This window comes from Ipomoea nil, unplaced genomic scaffold (genome assembly GCF_001879475.1).
Source record: "Ipomoea nil cultivar Tokyo-kokei standard unplaced genomic scaffold, Asagao_1.1 scaffold1250, whole genome shotgun sequence".
Taxonomy (NCBI): domain Eukaryota; kingdom Viridiplantae; phylum Streptophyta; class Magnoliopsida; order Solanales; family Convolvulaceae; genus Ipomoea; species Ipomoea nil.
Window position 1 is genome coordinate 91,985 of NW_017617678.1, and position 21,545 is coordinate 113,529.

General features: G+C 32.6%; 1 protein-coding gene across 1 annotated transcript; it reads right to left on the reverse strand.

The window, feature by feature from the left end:
* Positions 1-5,167: 5,167 nt before the first annotated feature.
* Positions 5,168-7,500, reverse strand: LOC109184203 (heavy metal-associated isoprenylated plant protein 7-like). The gene is made up of 5 exons (XM_019334259.1): positions 7,309-7,500; positions 7,019-7,235; positions 6,735-6,940; positions 6,422-6,509; positions 5,168-5,994 (listed from the first exon to the last, which is right to left on the reverse strand). Exons 1-5 carry the CDS (start codon positions 7,315-7,317, stop codon positions 5,435-5,437), a joined length of 1,080 nt encoding a protein of 359 aa, XP_019189804.1. The 5' UTR covers positions 7,318-7,500; the 3' UTR covers positions 5,168-5,434.
* Positions 7,501-21,545: the final 14,045 nt, after the last annotated feature.

The following is a 21,545-nucleotide window of genomic DNA, read 5'->3' on the forward strand; positions in this document are numbered from 1 at the left end:
ATATATATATATATATATATATTTACATATATATGTATATATACATATATATGTATGTATGTATGTATGTACACACACACACACACACACACGCACACACAAAGTTATAAGTAGGTGCACCCAAAGTTATAACTAGGTGCACCTATAGTTATAAGTAGGTGCACCTAGGAGCATGAATGTTTGCGGGTGGTTTTCACGTGTACTAACTACCCGCTGAAATCCTCCGCAAGAACAAAAGTGATGCCAAACAGAACGAACTCAGATCAATAAATGTTACAAGACAAAATTACATGCACTTGTAGGTGAAAGTATGTTTATTTGTAAGTGATTTTACCTGCACTTATTATTTGCAAAGGTGCACCACCTACTTGCACATATAACACATTTACATGCACCAAAGGACCCGTGGCACGTGCTGGATGGTTCTCAGTTCTCTCCTGGGCGGCCGTTTGCATGAGAGTGCACCCATATGTATGTATGTATATATATATATATATATATATATATATATATATATATATATGTGTGTGTGTGTGTGTGTGTGTGTGTGTGTGTGTGTGGGGCTTCCCGTGCGGTTGATTAATGTGCGTGAGTTTTATACTTAATGTGCGTGAGTCTTGTGCTTGATGTGCCTGAGATTTGTACTTAATGTGCGTGAGTATGTAATGTTAATGTGCGTGAGTTTTGTACTTAATGTGCCTGAGTATTGCACTTAATGTGCGAGAGGTTTGTGCTTAATGTGCATGACTTTTAACACAATCGCACAGGAAGCTATAAAAAAAATACATTCAGACCACAAACTCACACACATTAAACACAAAAGTCAGACGAAGACGGAGACGTATATGATGAAGAATAGACAGAGGAGAAGAGAGGATTAAGGGAATAAGAAGAGAAGACGAAGACGTTTATGATGATGAAGAACAGAGAGAGGGGAAGAGATGATTAAGGGAATAGGAAGAGAAGACGAGGACGTAGACGAAGACGTATATGAAGAAGAACAGAGAGAGAGGAAGAGAGGATTAAGGGAAAAGAGATGAAGAGAAGACGAAGACGTATATGTACAGGAGCAACAGGAGCACATTAACATTACACACTCACGCACATTAAGTACAAATCTCAGGGACATTAAACACAGGACTCAGGCGTATTAAGTACGAAATTCACGCACATTAACATTATTCACTCACGCACATTAAGTACAAAGCTCACGCACATTAATCAACCGCACAACCGCACGGGAAGCATTGCTTCCCGTGCAGATGTGCGGTAGATTAATGTGCGTGAGATTTGTACACAATGTGCGTGAGTGTTGTGCTTAATGTACCTGAGATTTGTACTTAATGTGCGTGAATGTGTAAAATGCAGCAGAAAATATTGATGTCAGCTTCTTCCCCACCCCAGTAGCCATTTGCCCCCTCCCTGATGATGATGATGCGGAGGCCGGCTATGGTGATCAAGAATTATGGGAATAATACAACAGAAATCCACACTTAGCTACTTTGTAAATTTTACTGTGCGTGCGTCATTTATATAAACATTCAACTGCACTGGAGCTAGCTGATAATCCAGAATCTATGGCCAAATTGAAGGAAGAAGTAACAAGAAGCTTGGGCGTTAATGTGCGTGAGTTTCTGTTCTGCTTCCTTCTGAGCTCGCGTAATTCTGAAATACTCACTCACATTAAGCACAAATCTCACGCACATTAAACACAATACTCAGGCACATTAAGTACAAAACTCACGCATATTAACATGACACACATTAAATACAAATCTCAGGCACATTGAGTACAAATCTCACGCACATTAAGTATAAACCTCACACACATTAATCCACCGTACATCCACACGGGAAGCAACAAATGCACCTGATCCCTTCCCTATATATATATATATATATATATATATATATATATATATATATATATATATATATATATATATATATATATATATATCTTCGCACATTAAGTATAAACCTCACACACATTAATCCACCGCACATCCGCACGGAAAGCAACAAATGCACCTGATCCATTCCCTATATACATATATATATATATATATATATATATATATATATATATATATATATATATATATATATATATATATATATATATATATATATATATATATATATATATATATATATATATATATATATATATATATATATGGTTGAGGACAACAATATATAGAGGACTGTGAGGACAAATAATGGGCACACAACAAATTAATACCAGGCACACAACTTAATACACAATGGCACACAAGAATAAATGTAAACATCAGGTTTCGAACCCGGGCTCTATAAATTAACAATTCTAGCACGCGAGATACAAACTGTGGCACACGACTACATTCGCCCATGCACACAACATATCGACTAAAGGCACACACTACATCTGTCCTCACAGTCCTCCATAATATACTTGTCCTCATTTGAATACACACACACACACACACACACACACACACACACACACACACACACACATATATATATATATATATATATATATATATATATATATATATATATATATATATATATATATATATATATATATATATATATATATATATATATATATATAGAATCGCACTCAGGTGCGAATGCTTTGCCCAGGCGCGAAATAGGAATGAATTGTGTTCGTCCACGTATCCAGATCTAATGGATGAGAAACACTGATTTTTTAAAAAAACGCGGTGGCATTTTCGTAAATAATTGAACATCGAAGTGCAAGTAAAATGTAATACACTTGCATGTAAAATGTATTATAGGTGCAAGTAAAAATTTACACTGAGCATCAATACTTAGTTGCACCAATAGTTCTAAGCAGTTGCACCGATAGTTCTAAGTAGTTGCACACATAGTTATAAGTAGTTGCACCTAAGTGTATGAATGTTTGCGAGTGGTTTTCAGGGGTATTACTACCCGTTGAACTTAGATCAATGAATGTTAACAAGGCAAAATTACATGCACTTATAGGTGAAAGTAGGTGCACTTATAGTTATAAGTAGTTGCACCTATAGTTATAAATAGTTGCACATATAGTTATAAGCACACCCAGGTGCATGAATGTTTGTGGAAAGTGAATGCTAACAAGGCAAAATTACATGCAATTATAGGTGAAAGTAGGTGCACCTATAGTTATAAGTAGTTGCACCAATAGTTATAAATATTTGCACAGATAGTTATAAGCACACCCAGGTGCATGAATGTTTGCGGAAAGTGAATGCTAACAAGGCAAAATTACATGCACTTATAGGTGAAAGTAGGTGCACTTGTAAGTGATTTTACTTGCACTTCGATGTTCAATTATTTACGAAAATGCCACCGTATTTTTTTTAAGTTATTAGATCTGGACACGTGTCGCGCGCTGATTCGTTCGCATTTTCCTCCTGAGCACTTATTCGCACCTGAGTGCATCCCTATATATATATAGACTTGTACTCAGGTGCGAACGGCTGGCCCAGGCGCGAAATAGGAATGGATTCTGTTCGTCCACGTGTCCGGATCTAATGGATGAGAAACATTGATTTTTTTAAAAAATATGGTGGCATTTTCGTAAATAATTGACATCGAAGTGCAAGTAAAATGTATTACAAGTGCATGTAAAATGTATTATAGGTGCAAGTAAAAATTTACACTGAGCATCAATACTTAGTTGCACTTATAGTTCTAAGTAGTTGCACCTATAGTTCTAAGTAGTTGCACACATTGGTATAAGTAGTTGCATCTAGATGTATGAATGTTTGCGAGTGGTTTTCAGGAGTATTACTACCTGCTGAGCTCAGATCAATGAATGTTAACAAGGCAAAATTACATGCACTTATAGGTGAAAGTAGGTGCACCTATAGTTATAAGTAGTTGCACCTATAGTTATAAATAGTTGCACATATAGTTATAAGCACACCCAGGTGCATGAATGGTTGCGGAAAGTGAATGCTAACAAGGCAAAATTACATGCACTTATAGGTGAAAATAGGTGCACTTATAAGATATTTTACTTGCACTTCGATGTTCAATTATTTACGAAAATGCCACCGCATTTTTTTTTTAAGTTATTAGATCTGGACACGTGTCGCGCGCTGATTCGTTCGCATTTCCTTCCTGGGCACTTATTCGCACCTGAGTGCGTCCCTATATATATATATATATATATATATATATATATATATATATATATATATATATATATATGAAGCACCGAAAGAGAAGAAATGGCATCCGAGGGCTATGAAAGAAGCAATGATTGGAATCTAATTGGTACGATGTATACAAGATACAAGAATGTTGTCTGGTAATAATTATTTATCAAATTGTGGTAAGAATAAAACATGTTGTAACATACTATGCATCCATCATGTCTATATACCATTGTCCTAACAATTGTTGTAACATACCATTCATCTTCTCCATACGGTAGAGTAAATTATCAAAATAGTTATTCCATTACAACTAACCATATTATTTCTCAAATTTTAATTTGGTCATATGATACTCTTAACTATCAAAGAAAATAAATTGATAAAATAATATTTTTTTAGTATATTGACCCTTATATTTTAATATCGTCGAATAATAATACTATTAAGGATTAAATTTGTACCTATTTTAATTATCTAAATGTACTATTAACGCTAAATTTAATTTATACCTATCTATTTTAATTCTTCAATAAATAAATGGTAGTCAAAGTCCTCCGAATTTGATGATTTTACCACCTTTAATTTTAAACTTTCAAATCAAAAACTTTTACATATTTGGGTTTCGAATTCGACCTGCCGTAGTCCTTCCGTTAAAAGTTTTACATATTTGAGTTCTACCAATTTGACAATCAAAAATAAAATCAAGACTCATCTTGAAAAAATCAATATAACCAGAACTTTGTCTGTTAATTGAATCGGCCCGTACGATCAGGAATTAATAATATGATACAGACTTAAAGATACCTCTTCTTGTTAATCAGCCCCTACAATCAGGAATTAATAATATAATACGGACTTAAAGATACATCTTCCTGTTAAGACCTAGCTATTTAGGGTTAAAATAAAAAACGTAAAATCAAGAACTATTTTAGTAATTTACTATTAAAATATTTTTAAACAGTATGCAAGACTGAAAGTAATAGAGAGTTGCAAGCTAAGTATATATATAACATTACAAGATTAGAAATTTTATTTAATAACAGGGGTAAATGAGAGTATAATATTATTAGTTAACAGCAGCTAGCTAGGCTAAGGGTATGGAACAAAGCATTATAATAAACAAAAAGGAAGCAATTAAAAGTAATTTTGAGACGACAGGGCCACATGAGAGGCACCCAACAAGGAACAATGGCCCATCATCCTCCCTCCCTCCATGCACATCCACCATTTTTGCTCATTCATTTCTTCATTCCCCATTTTACCCTTCACTTCATTTACATCACTGAACATGCATTAGGGTTCTCATCACTGAACATCTGTGGAGGATACCCATACCCTGACCCTGACCCGTACCCATACCCATACATTTCTTGAGCAAACCTTAGCGGCGGAGGGTTATGGTGGTAGTAGTTTTGGGGAGGGTAGTAGTAGTAAAAAAGCTCGTTCTTCTTCATTTCGAGCTTCGGGTCTTCTTCCACTTCCGCTACGGCGGCCACCTCCTCCGCTTTAGCGGAGGAGGCAGCAGCTGCTTCCTCTGCTGCTGCTCCTCCTCCTCCTCCTTCTTTGCCTTCCTTCTTTTCTTTGGCACCCGCCTCCTCCTCGTCTTTCTTCTCTTCCTTCTCGCCTTCCCCTGCCGCCGCCTTCTCTTCTTCTTTCCCTTCCTTCGGCTTCTCCTCCACCGCCGCCTCCTCCGCCTTCTTCTCCGGCTCCACCTTCACAATCGCGGCCCTCTTCCCGGTCCTCTTGGCCACATATTCCACTAGGCTCGCCGGCTCAAACACACCCTTCACCGTCACCAATGAGCCCTTAAAGTCAGGCTCAACATTTTCAACACCTAAGATATATGAATCACAAGGATTTAATTTGGAGACTCCGATGATTTGACACGGAATATACTCAACTCTTTTTAACCAAAAGGAGTTTGAAACTTTGAATTGTCTGTCCTAAGTTTTGAAAATTCAACAGAATCTAAAGAACCCAATATTTTATTGTACATATATACATATATAAAAGAATGGCATATCATGCTGGTTGAGAATAAAATCACAAAAATTATATTACGCACCCAATATCTATATATTACCACTTTTGGAATTAGTAAAGTAAAAAAGACACCATCTTTCTTGAAAGTTCAGTTTAAAAGTGCCAGATTTGAAGTCATAAATCATAAGATGAATAAAAATACCATAAAAAAGGCCAAATTTTTAGAAAAATATAAATTTCAAGAAATAATTTTAGTAGCATTAATTGCAGACAGAGACCTTTCATCCTCTGAATCCTCCTCTTGATTTCTTGAGCACATGCCTCACAGTGCATATGGACATTCAGAACCACAGTGATCACCTGGGGCTGAAGAGAATTAAGAGGAAAAAGAGGGGTGAATTTATAATTAAAATAAATGTGTAATTTGATGAAGAAAATAAAACTAAAAATTAAAATACCATATGCATGATGGATGGATTTAACTAAATCAAGAAATTCCGCATGGAAAGAAAACATTAGAAATGAAAAAGACGTGAGAAGAAAAAGAGAGAAAAAGGGAAAAATAATTAACAATAATAATAATAAAGCAACCTCTTCCTTTTTCTCCTCGGGCTTAACGGCTTCCTCCGGCGACTTTTTGGGCTCCTCGGCGGACGGCGGCGGCGGAATGGGAGAGATGAGCTCCACCTGGCGGTGGCTCTTCTTCTGCACCCTCTCCACCACCTTGAGTGGATCTGCCTTCTCCCCCTTCACCACCACCTTGTGGCTCTTACAATCAGTCACCACATCTTCAACTCCTGTACAGAACCCAGAAATCAATTAAGATTAATTCAAATTCCAAACACTTAATAATCACCGTCGATCCCAGAACCCACCGTCAAAACCTTTCAGGCACCGGCGAACTTTCCGAGCACACCCCTCGCAATGCATGTACACTTTAAGCACAATCTCCTGCGGCGGAGGCGGAGGCGGTGGCGGGTCTTTGGATTCCTCCGCCGCCTCCGTTTTCTTGTCACTGCCGCCGTCGGCAGCCGGTGGCTCCTCCTTCTCCTCCTCCTCCGGCTTTTTCACATCCTCAGGCTTCTTCTCCTCCTACATATCAAAAACCCCATCAAAAAACAATAAAAAGAAGGAATATAATCTGTTATTATCTGTAGTTCTGTACCTCCCCCATCGGGATATAGTGAAGAAATGAAATGAAAGGATAGATGATAAGCTTGGGATTATTAATTTCTTCTTTTAGAGTAGTGGAGTCTCTCTGCTTATTTTGTCTCTCTTTCTCTCTCTCTCTAAAAGTTGGTGAGAAAGGAAAAGGGAAGAGACATGGGTGATGGGTGGCTTAACGGATGGCTATCAGATCTCACAACCCATTTCCCCTTTTTATTTCCCAATAATACTGTTTTTATTATTTTAATAGTTTTTTATTTATTATTTTATGAATGCATTAAAAAAAAATTACTGCCGTATGTAAATAATAATTATAAAATTAGAGTGTACAATTTTTTATTTGAATAAAGATTCAAACTTCATAAGTAAAAACAAAGAAACAAAGTAATGTATGAATTTATTTATATACTCCGTATTTATAAGCAACTTCTATGGTGACTTACAAATTACAATTCTACATATCATATGCTATTTGCAATTGTACCGCTTGTTTTTATAGAGATATTAAGTAAATATCATAACATTGTGAGACGTGACGATGACATGGGATCCGGGGTTCATTTTACTGGATAGATCTTAGCTCAATAGGGATTCATTTTTATTGTCAATAAAAGAAGGAAGCATGGAGCAAAAAATTACAAAAAGTGGAACCAACAAGATTCGGACCTATGGCCTATGGGTTAACAATAGAAGTACTAACCACCTAAGTCACTCAAATTTTTGTGTATTAAAGGTAGAAAGCTCCACTTATACATCGGTAGTGCGTTGGAAGCAGAGTAGTGGAAGGACACGTGTATGGCCAAGAATGAAGGTTGTCATATGTAGTACATTTGTCAATCATCTGTGAGTTCTTTAACAATATAAATAGGGTGCCTTGCCTGGCCTGATCTCCCTTTAGAATCCATTTTGGCTTATAGCTTGTATTATTTGGACCGTCGTGATAATATTACTATTTTCCTACTCCCCCATTATGTACTTCTATATCCAGTTTACGGTGGACGCGATTCCAATTCAACAAAACCATCAAGACGTATAACTTTAACAGCATGTTTGATTCACGAAATGAATTTTAGGGTAATAGGAATGCTATTCCATAAGGAATGAAATAGGCAAGGAATATAATAGAAATTGTATTCTAGTGTTTGGTTCGCGGAAGGAATAGACTTTAAGAATTATACTACCGTGTTTGGTTGGTTTAAGGAATATAAATGAAATATGTTTTAAATTAAAAGACATAAATACCCTTATAAAAATATGTGGTGGTGGCGTTGGTGGGGTGGTGGTGCTGGTGGCGGCGACGGTGGTGGCAGTGGCGATGGCGGTGGTGGTGGTGGTGAAATAGGAAATAAATTTAATTAGGGTTCATATATATATATATATATATATATATATATATATATATATATATATATATATATATTTAAGAGTATTTTTGGTATTTGTAATATATAAAAGTTATTCCAATAAGCATGGGTATAGCTAATACCAAGCCCCCTAAGAATTGTTATTCCCTTTCCATAATGTCATTCTATCCCTGACCTATTCCATGAACCAAACATGCTATAAATGATTTAATAGTATAGAGCATTAAGAATATTTCTTTTCTGAAAGCGAGCATTATGAATATAATTTAATTATAATTTACATTTATTTCAATAAATGAATATAATATCCACCCTAAAGAGAGAAATTATTTTGGATTGATCTCTTATGAGGCCGTCTCATGAGTTTCCATATAACCAATACTTTAAACCTTATATATAATATTTTATATCATAAATGTAAAATACTTCATAAAAATTTGTAATGAACAATTTGCAAGAAATAAAAATATATAACAAAATTGTAGATATAATCAATAATTTAAGCCTTATATATAATATTTTATATCATAAATATCTTCAATACTTTAAGCCTTATATATAATACTTTATATCATAAATATAATACTTCATAGCAACACTATAATAGACAATTTGCATGAAATAAAGTAATAACATAACATAATTACAAATATAATTAATACTTTAAGCCTCATATATAATAATTTATAATATAAATATAATACACATTTTGCATTGAATTGCAGATACCATCAATACTTTAAGCTTTATATATAATAATATACGTTATAGGAAAACTATAATAGACAATTTGCAGAAAATAAATGTCATTATATAACATAATTGCAAATATAATCAATACTTTAAGTCTTATATGTAATACTTTATAATGTAATGTAATATTTTATAGCAAAATTGTAATAGATAATTGGAATAAGGTTCAAATTGGCCACTAAACGTAACTTGAAAATGCAATTAGGTTACTGAACGAAAAAAAAAAAAAAAGTACAATTAGGTTACTGAATGCTGCAAATGTATGCAATTTCACATGATATAGTAGGTTACCACCAATTTCATTAGGTTGTCTGCTTATGCGAATGATGAATTGTTATTTTTAATAGTTTTTAATAATAAAATTTAAAAATAAAAAAAAAATGCAAGTTTTGAAAATTGTGGATCAAAATTATCAGTACCACAATAATACTTGTGGACCAAAAAGTGCAAAAAACTCAATTTTATCTATTACTCATAAATATGTATAATAAAAATCTGTAAAACTAGCTTAATTCTAACTAAGCTAAAACTCTCAATGAGAATTCAGGAAATCTATTATGCAAATTACTTAAAATAGAAAAGTGTGCATATTTATAGAAAATCAAGTCGGTTGAACGTATATGAGAGAGCTCTCTTAATAGTATTGTTGTATACGTATATAACAAAACTCTATTGCATTGTTAATACAAATGGTATAATATCAAATATATAGTAGTATTATGCAAGATATAGTAAAACTATTCAAACCAATGATTCTAACTAAAATGGGCAATAATATTTCGAAAACAAAATATTTACATTATCAATATAATCATAAAAATGTTAAGAACACCAGGACTATGTGGTCTAATGGTACCCGGGTTGGTCTTCCATTTAGAAGATTATGAGTTTGAGCCTGGTTCTTTGTGTTTCAGTAGGTTGAGAAAGTATATGAATAGATACTACAATGTAATAGAGCCAGTAGCATTCAAAAAAAATAAAAATGTTAAGAACAAACAAATTTCATTTTTAATCATCGGTTATTATTGTATTATCATATTTAGTCATATTTTTTAATTCTGTCAAATTACATCATAGACTTTCATTAACTTGCTACAATTAGTCATCTTTTTAATTGTTTTGTCATTATACCATTTAATAAAGATAATTAACATGTAATTTCAACATCTAATTAAAAAGAGGTTACGAGAGAGTGTGAAAATTACATGTCTGGGCAAAATGCTTTAATGAATAAATTACGCATTAACTTACAAGGTAGTATTTGTTCTATATTTTCTATATCTGTTGCAGCCCAAAGAGTTAATACCGCACCACCAGAGTTCGATCTTATGACCTTCCTTCAAGGAGAACCACAAATGTGTCATCTGAGCAAAAGGCATTTGGCACAAAATCATACAATAGTTATACTAAGGACCAGGGTCCAAAATACCCAATTTACATACTTAATGTTCACAATTTACCTTTTTACAAAATTGTGAACATTTAGTATGTTAATTGTGTATTTTTTTACCTAGGTCCATCTTGCAAGGTAGATCCGGGTCCATAGAATAATTTGCCAATATCGGTTGTTATACAGTGGACCGTGATCCATAGTGTTATGTGGACCATGATTGTCAAATGAAACTGTAAATTAAAATGATAGTTTAGTGTTGCTAAAATGAAACTAGTGTGTATGAAAAATGAAACTAAAAATCAGAGGTCATTCAACAACGTATTGTCAAATGAAACTGTAGTATAATTAAAATGATACTTTAATGTTGATAAAATGAAACTAGTGCGTGTGAAAAATTAAACTAAAATTCAGAACCATACAATAACATATATTGTCAAATGAACGTAGAGTGTAATTAAAAAAAAAATACTTTGGCATTATTATAGTTAAATTAGTGTGTGTAGAAAATGAAACAACAAAATAGAACTTAAGCAATAATGTACATTATCAAATGAAACTATAATAGAATTAAAATGATACTTTGGACCATGGTCCATGTAGTAATGTGGTCCATAAAATGGTCCACAAAATAATTTACCTTTTACAAAATTGTAAATATATATTTCGTATTAATTGTGTATTTTGGACCTAAATCCACCTTGCAAGGTACATCTGAGACCACAGAATAATTTGCCAATATCATAATACTTGAGAACAAAAATGAAATTTACTCAAATGTTAATGATGGTGTATGTTTAACTAATTATACCATTATATTTATCAAAATTGTATTAAAATTTATGATATAAGGATGAATATATATTTTTACAATCAACGTCATAAAATTTTTTGGAAGATATGATTCAACTTATAATAATGCAATAATAATGTGGCTCATGATATTCAGTGAACTTGGGTGGGCTAATGCGTGGTATTGTTGGGAAGGAAATATAATGTGATGATGAGTCATGAGTGTTACGTGGCAAGAGTGAGGTGGCACGTGGGATGCAGGGCGGAGAGTTGTAATTTCAGAGAGTTAAGGCTTTCGATGCTCCGATCCGCCGTCTCACGTTGGGTCAGTCATCCTTTTTGGCAGTTTCCAGTTACGTTACTATTCTGAACTCTTTCCGGCCGGTGGGCGGCTTTCCCGGAACACCTTTAACGTCCTTTGGTTTACGCAATTATACTTGTTACAAATTTCACTCTATCGAGCACTTTGTGATCTGATAACATGTAGTGACTCTCTCATATGAGAGGTCATAAAAACAAGTCTCAATGGAGGTGGTGTTGACTCTTCGTGCTTCAACCCACAGATATTACAATGTAATAGAGTCAGTAGCATTCAAAACCAAAAAAAAAAAAAAATCATTTCTGCAATCAATTGAGTTGTCAATACGAGTTTTACAGAGTTATATTAAACATAGTTATACTTGTGACAAATTTCAGCTCTGCAACCAATTGAGTTGTCCATACAAGCAGTTATATTAAAGCTTTACGTACGCAATTAAATTAAACACAATTATACTTGTGACAAATTTCACAATTATATTAAACACAGTTATATTTATGAAAAATTTTACCTCTGCGGCCAGTTGAATTGTCCATACAAGTTTTCCGTAGTTATATTAAACTTAGAATTTGTAGCTCTTTCCGATATTCTTCTTCTTTTCTCTACAAACAACTTTATATATAGTGTTCAAAGGAGCTAATACCCAATTATTTTACTTAATAAGGTATTCAACAAAGGACCTTATGGCATAAAAATTGAATAGTTAATGACTTAATTGATAAAATTTACAATCGAGAACTATTTTGTGAATTATGACATAATTGAGAGATGATATATATTATTTTGGTTATTAGCTCATATTCAAAATTTAGAGTTTTTTTAATTCGTGCATGAAACATGTCGAATCTATGATAGTTGTTTTACTTATTATAGAAATCATAATAATAATTACAGAATATTTAATACCAATTTAAAATAAATAAATTGTTGTTTATATGAAATTATGATACTATTTAGGATAAAAATAAATGTAATATGGGGTAATTCACGTGCGAAGAGTCTCACATTGTTGAACCGATGTTTTTTTTTTTTTTAAATGCGCTTCTTCGGAACTTGATGCAATTTCCTCCTACCATCGTTGAACTGATGCATCTTAAGGTTTAAAAAGTATGCACCTTAACACACACCTTACGTGTCGTATTGACGCACCTTAAGTGTTGAATTGGCGCACCTTAACTGTTAAAATGACGCACCTTAAGTGTTAAAATGACGCACCTTAAGTGTAGAACTGACGCACCTTAAGTGTTATAATGATGCACCTTAAGTTTTGAAAATACACACCTTAAACTTTACAATTACGCATCTTAAGCTTTCAACAATAAGTAAAATTACCACAATGTCACCACATTTTTTAAAAAAAAATTTATCTTCATTCTAGGTTGTTGATTTTGGCAAGATCAATGACTATGTTTAATCCGCATGTTTCACCTAGGAGAGCTTGCAGACATGGTCCCTTTGGAAAGATCAATGGCTATATATAGGGAAGAGATCAGGTGCGAAGGAGCTCCCAGGTGAAAGATGGGGCGAGATTTGAGCCGTTGATCAAATCTAGATCAACGACTCAAATCAATGAATTTTTTTTAATTTAAATGTGCATCCTGAAGGACGAAGCAAAGGCTAAAAGTGGCGCAACTTTGTGTTACAAAGACGACGCACCTTAAGTGTTAAAATGGCGCACCTTAAGTCTTAACATCGCGCACCTTCAGTTTTTAAAATGACGGACCTTAAATAGTAAAATCACGCACCTTAAGTGTTAAAATGGCGCACCTTAAGTGGAGAACTTATGCACCTTAAATGTATAACTGAAGCACCTTAAATATTTAAATGGAGCACTTAAGTGTTAAAATGACGAACCTTAAGCTATGAAAAGACGTACCTTAAGGTTTAGAATGGCGCACCTTAAGTTTAAACAAAAAACGCACCTTAAGTTCTCAACTGAGAATCGGAACTAATGCACCTTCACCACAGAAACCACACTCCTTAAGAAGGAACACGACGCACTTTAAGCACAAAAACTACGCACCTTAAGTTTGACCAATACGCAGAAAGACCAAATTGCTATCGCATTTTTTTTTTAATCTGTATTCATCATGGACGTCGATTTTAGCAAAATCAATGGCTCTTATCTCACCGCATGTTTCACTTGAACACAACCTCCGCATATGATCTCTTACCTATATATATACTCCAGTGAAATCGTGCTTGACTTGAAGAATATCTAAATGTGAAACTATTATGTTTTAATTTGGATCCAAAGTGTTACACTTAAGCGCCCATTGAAATTAGAGTTAAGTAAAGGTTTAATAAAAACATTGGATACTAAATTGTTGGCAAGAATTTTTTGATTGTTATTGTATTGAATACATTTAATTGTAGTGAATACATAATTCGTGACTCCTTGAATGCTTGTGGTATTGTATTTCTTCTTAAAATTCTACGTTGGTCTATTTGTATGATCCGAACATTTGCACTCTACGTTCAAATCGCACCATTTCCTTTTCTTAATTACTATATGGTTGATTTTTAATTTTTTTCCTTTGCTACTTTTCCGGAGATCTTGGTCTATATCTACCTCTTGTTATATTTTGCAATTTTTCAATGAATTGTCGTGTGTATATATATGTGCAATTTTTCAATGAATTGGCATCACACCTGATCAGGTGCAAATATAACTTCCCATGCGGTTATATGGTTAACACAAAAAGAAGCACCTTAAGAATTAAAATGTTGCACCTTAAGTACACAAATCACGCACCTTAAGCACACAAATAAAGCTCGCACTTTAAGATTGAACACAAACCACGCACCTTAAGTACACAAACCACGCATCTTAAACACATAAACAAAGCACCTTAAGAACATAAATCACGCACCTAAAGTTTTAAAATGGCGCACCTTAAGTTTCAACAACTGACGCATCTAAAGCATACAAATCACGCACCTTAAGAAGGAAAACAACGCCCATTAAGAAGAAAAATCACGCACCTAAAACTTTAGGCCGATGCACCTTAAGTTTCAATAACTGACGCACTTTAAGTACACAAACCACGCACTTTAAGAAGGAAAATCACGCACCTTAATAAGGAAAACCACGCACCTAAAGCTTTAGATCGACGCACTTAAGTTTTCAACATCTGACGCACCTTAAACCACACAGTACAAAAACCACTCACCTTAAGCACAAAAACTACGCACCTTAAGAAGGAAAACCACACACCTTAAGAAGGAAAACCACGCACCTTAAATTTGACCTCGATGCAAAAAGACCAAATTGCAACCGCGCATTTTTTAATCACTGTTAATCCTCAATGTTGATTTAGGCAAGATCAATGGTTCAGATTTAATCGCACAACCACAGGAGACAACACCCAAATACACGAGAACTGAATTTATATATATATATATATATATATATATATATATATATATATATATATATATATATATATATAATGTTTGGCTTGCACTTAGAAATTTGGTTAGTAGAATTCAAGATGGCAATATACTCTTTTCTCGTTTTGACACCATAATCCAGGTGTGATGCCTATATATGCTCCTGCTTGACATATGTATCAAGTAGGGCTATTTTTGTTTTCTTCTACTAGATTGTGCTATTAAACTATAGACCAACAATCTCATTAATTCCACCCTCACTTGAGTCATTGAATTGAACCCATATATAATAACCTCAATAGAAACATCAAATAAATTATTGTCAAACTTTCACCGCATCTATACTTTCTTCAAATTTTACATCATCATCATCATCATCATCATTTACCTCATTTGTTTGTACCATACAGAGCCTTAGACTGACATAAACTTCAGTCCTAGCGCAATATATACTTGCTATATGTTTCTAATTATATTTATTTCTCATCTAACTATATGAACTACTTGGGAATTTATTGACAAAAAGAGTATTCAAATCACACAACAAATTGAAGTGGAAAACTAACTCGCAATGTCCTTGTTTGTCAATCAACAGTTAGCTCTTCAATATTAGTATATATTTAATATTTTATACCCTAATTTTTATTTGCTCTCCCTTATGTCCCGTATTTGTTTTCAACCATATTGGCAATTATAATCAATCTTGACTATATTATATTGCATTTGTAAACTTAGAATTACCTATTTAAATACGCAAATTCAGCATTCAATTATCTATGCATGAACAATTTCAATATAATCTTGTCTTGATATACTTTAAAGTACTTATTTAAAAAGAAAACTTTGGGCATTATCCCAATCGCGTAATACGCATACAAAACTAGTATATATATATATATATATATATATATATATATATATATATATATATAATCATATGAGAATCGGCCACTCCCTAAGTGAGAACATGTAGACAAATTCAAATCATTGATCTACAAGATCTGATGGATAGGAAATCATGTAAAAAAATGAGCGGGATTATTTTCATAAATATTACAAATTTTTAAAATGAGCGGAGTCATTTTCATAAATATTACAAAGTTTTGTTTATTTTCAACCGTTAGATCTACTCGATCAATGGTTTGAATTTGTCCACAAGTTCTCACCTGGAGCATGGTTTACACCACACACACATTTTTTATTTTCTACTTTTTCTTTGTGTCAAAAAAAGTTGAGTATTTCTAATGTTAGTAAACTCACTAATAATATTCTAGTACATATTATTTTGTCCACAAAATTCAACCTTAATAATCATATATCATTGTTATATAGACATGGTTGGTAAATTACATACGATCAACAAAAGTGCTCTAAAAAGGCACTACAAATGATGTTGTTTTGCGGTTGGTAAATCAAATTTACCAACATATATAATAACTAACTTAAGGAAGAGGATTAAAATAATTATAAGATTGATCCATATAGATAAGTACGTAATCCTAAAAAGGAAGATATTGGAGTTTGGTAGTGAAGTTAAGATTCCATTGGGGATATTAGGTAAATGAGACAGTAGAAGGGTACATGTTGTGGTTGAGACGTTTGGGTAAGAATTAAAAGGGGCAGCGGAGTAGGAGTAATGTGTTTTCTTTGGATTAGGGAAAAGCCACTACTCCCACTTGACATTGCACCAACCTTTCCCTATCATCAATGGAAGGCCATAAATAGAACAAAACTTGGTTGGGTAGTTAAATATATACGGTGTGTTTGGTTTATGGGTTTACACACTAGAAATGGGAATCAAAATCATATATGCTTTTTAGTTTATAACTTTTTAAAACACATCTATGGAATTTGATTACCGTTCAATTAAAAACTCCATTCCCTAATTAAAAACAGGTATCATTTCAACTTATTAGTAATCTGATTTTTAAGTTTGAATTAGTGTTTTTAAATTTTTGTTTTGATTTTTTTTTTTGTTTTGTTTATATTGGTGCTTTAGATGTCATTATAATTGCCTTGATTTTTTTTGTTTTTGTATTTTTAAAACCTTTATTCTCATTATAGGGCTATACATAACCAAACATCGATATTGACAATCATTCCAATTTTACCCTACTACCAAACATGCAAAATACTTTCACCAAAACTCATTAACATTATTTGATTCCGATTCCGATTGCCATGTGTGAACCAAACAGACCCATAATTATTTTTACTTTACTTTGACTAATACTATATGTCTTCTTATTTTACTTCATATTTTTTGATGTGTTTATGGATCATTATGCAACATTTTTTTATTATGACTCAATTAAGTGATGCAAGTTTAATAGGTCATTTATGACTATTATATTGTGCTTTGAAAAGGGAATAACGTTCTCATTACAAAAGCCTATAATAATTGAGGTAGACTATTTAAGCACAATCATTTCTCAACTCTTGTTACAATTCATACTAGACCATTTAATTGCACGGGAAATTAAGTGATAGACAAGAATATTTAATGAAGGTATAACTATGATGGGAGGCACTCAATCATATTGCCTCTCCTATGAGGTTAGATAAATTATCACATTTCACATGCATAATACATTGCATGTATATAATTTTGGCCATGTTTTGTAAAATAGTTAGCCTATAGGTTAATTTTGGCTTGTTTGACCACTATTAGCTTTTTGATTTGGTTAAAAATTATGTATTTGATTAATTAGCCTTTTGTAACTCCAAAATGCTAAAATTCAAAAAGTTGTTCAAAACAACTTTTTTTAATTGGCTTTTTGAAAAAAGAAATTATACTAAACAACTATCAGGTAAAAACTATTTTTTTTTTTTAATTACAAGAGAAGGGGATAACCAAACAACTACTAATCATCTCCCACCCTCCATTGAGGCTTGAACCTATCACCTCTCACTTAGGAGAGCAACTGGATACCATTGGACCACAAGATCCTTGATAAGTAACAACTAATTTACCAAACATATTTTTACAATCAGCTAATGTTATCAACTAGTTATATCATCTAATTAACCGAATCATCTAATAACTATCAGCTATAAGCTAATGGCCATTTACCAAACAGGGCTTTTGTATAAGTCTAAAATCTTTTTAAAAGTATGACTCAATGAAAACAAATCATATGGTGGAAGTATAACACCAGAGTACCATTAGCGTTTTCCTCTGACTTAGTTCAATCTCCATTTTACACCATATTTCTGGCTTTTTTTTAATGAGATCTCTTATTCAATGACTATATATATATATATATATATATATATATATATATATATATAGTCATATAGATGAAGGTTCAAGTGCGGCGGTGTCTTACGATGCGGCGTCACCAATAGTTCATTAAATACACATGCACCATCCAGTGGCGGAGCCACATGTAAGGTGCAGGGGGCCTTGACCCCCCCTCCCCCCAACCAATTTTTTTATTTATTAGTATTGTAGTTTTTTTTTGGCCCCCCTCACTAAATATTTGTTGTTTTGTCCCCCAAGTAAACTTTTAGGGTAATTTAGTGCATTGCTAATTTGCTATCTAGTTAGTTTTTTAATTTGCAAATGAAATACATTGCAATTGTGCTTATTATAATAATAAATTGTCATTTTGCTACCAAAACTTTTAAATTTCTGCTACTTTAATCTTTGTCTTTTTTAATTCTCAAATGAAATACATTGCAATTGTGTTTATTATAATAATAATTTGTCATTTTGCTACCAAAATCTTTAAATTTCTACTACTTTAATCTTTATCTTTTTTAATTTGCAAATGAAATCATTACAATTGTCACTGCTGAAAATTATAAAATTTCCGACCACCTGAAAATGATCTTAAATCAAGTCGAAAGCCTTGTTCCGACCACTTTTGGTGTTCGGAAAAACCTTTATAGCTATTTCCGACCACTTTTTGCTTTCGATTTAATTTAAGATCATTTTCAAGTGGTCGGAAATTTCATAATTTCCAGTAGTGTGTGTTTATTATAATAATAAATTGTCATTTTGGTATCAATTAAAATCTTTAAATTTCTACTACTTTAATCTTTGTCTATTTATTATTTTTTTTTTCCTTTTCAGTTTTAGTTAATTCAAATGATTTGTCCAAAAAAAAAAAAATTAACACTATGAACATTGGAGGTTTGAGTTGAAATGAAAAAGACACAAAAAAATTGATCTTTTCTTTTAAAAAAAAAAAAAAGAATTCTGAAAATTCAACATCTCAAGTAAATTCATTTACAAGTATTGAGCCATTGAATTCTGGAAGACGTTCCAAATTTTAGTAGATTTGTAATATAATGATATATTTTGAAATATGTTAAATAAATATTAATATGTTTTATTATTCTCTCTCAAATTGTGATTGGCCCCCCGCACCAACAAATCCTGGCTCCGCCCCTGACATCATCAATGTTAAAAAAATACACCACAAAAACACTACACAAAAATTAGGTACGCATCACAAAAAACACATCATTAGGTGTGATTAAAAACATCATAAAGTGTTCGAAAATACACCATTATGGGTGGTGGGTTATATGCTGTAATTATTTTGGGTTTTTTTTTTTTTTTTTTTTTCATTGTGGTGTATTTCCCTTACATTGTTGGTGTATTCTGAAATTTCGCCGCACCGCCGCACGGGAAGATCCCACCGCATTTTAACTTTCTTCTCTCTCTCTCTCTCTCTCTCTATATATATATATATATATATATATATATATATATATATATATATATATATATATATAGCATGTCACGCCTGCATTAAAAAAAAAAAAAAAAAAAAAAAGAAAAAAGAAAAAAAGAGGTAAATAGCTTGGGTGGTTGGTGGGTGTTTTGCTAGGCTTGAGATTGTTGGTTCAAACTTTAGTTGCTACATTCCTTTGATATTTTGCTCTGTTTCACCAATTATTATACCATGGACTAGGGTTTATACTGCTTGCACTTAAAAAATACATGGTTCATATTGCCTTAGGGTTTGTTTGGAAAGCAGGAAAATGACTTCTGGAAAATGATTTCTGGAAAATGAGTCATTTTCCGGAAAATATTTTCCTTTTCCATTGTTTGGTTGCATTTGGAAAACTGTTTTGGTGTGTTTGGTTCATTTTCTGGAAAATGAGTAGAATGGTATAATTAAATATTTTAATTATTTTATTCTGAATAAAAAATACATTTTAAATCTTTAAAACAAAAAAAAAAAAAAAATTATGGCTTCCGGCGTAACTGGGTTCCGTCAAAAACCATAGCTATGGTTTCTGGCAGAACCCAGTTCCGCCAGAATCTTTAAAAAAAAAAAATGAAAGAGAAGTGGCGGAAAACGACTTCCACCCAAATTTGGCGGAAGTCATTTTCCGCCAAATTGAGCTCATTTTCCCCAGTCAACGAAAAATGTTTTCCGTTGACTGAATTTTCCAGGTGTAGCCAAACACCAAAAATCCGAAAATATTTCCGGGTTTCCAAACACAGCCTTAATGTTAATTTTGGACTATAATACAAGGTAGATCATGATTCATGGTATAGTTTTCCATCTTTCACACTCTCCCCTAATTTCTTAGGTCAAGACATTCTCAATAAAATGAGCCCTAAGATCCTATGGCTCATCACTTGCAATATATACAATATTAAATCTAATAAAACCTCATCGTGAAATTTAAGAAAAATAATTAAATTAATAGATGTTATCTACTCTCAGTAAATAATCAATATTTACTTTGTAACTCCGTATATTATAATTATAATTATTTAATAGAGTATTAAAATAAAATCATTTGCCTATTTTATTACTGTAGAATTTTAATTATTTTTTATACTATTATTTATTACGGAGTACTATTTAATAATGTTATGTAATTCATATATGAAGGATTTTTAGAGTCATTATTGTGAATAATAAATTCACCAATAATGCATACCAACATGACATTAAAAGCAGTTCTAATAGTAGTATTGGTTTACAGTGATGCCAATTGGCCCTAACATATTTGTTCTTCCTTTTATTTTTTATTTTTTTAAAAGGAAAATTAAAAGCGTTCAATATCAGAAATGGGGGAGGCTATATATCGGCCATTGTAAATTTTTTGTTCAATTTAGTTTTCTTCAATTTAGTATTTATACTTTTATTTTGTTTAATTTAGTCCTTGTATTTTAAAAAATTGTATAATTAAGGACAATAGTTAATGGTGTTAATATTACTGTTAGCTTACGTGACGCAGACTTCATCACTACG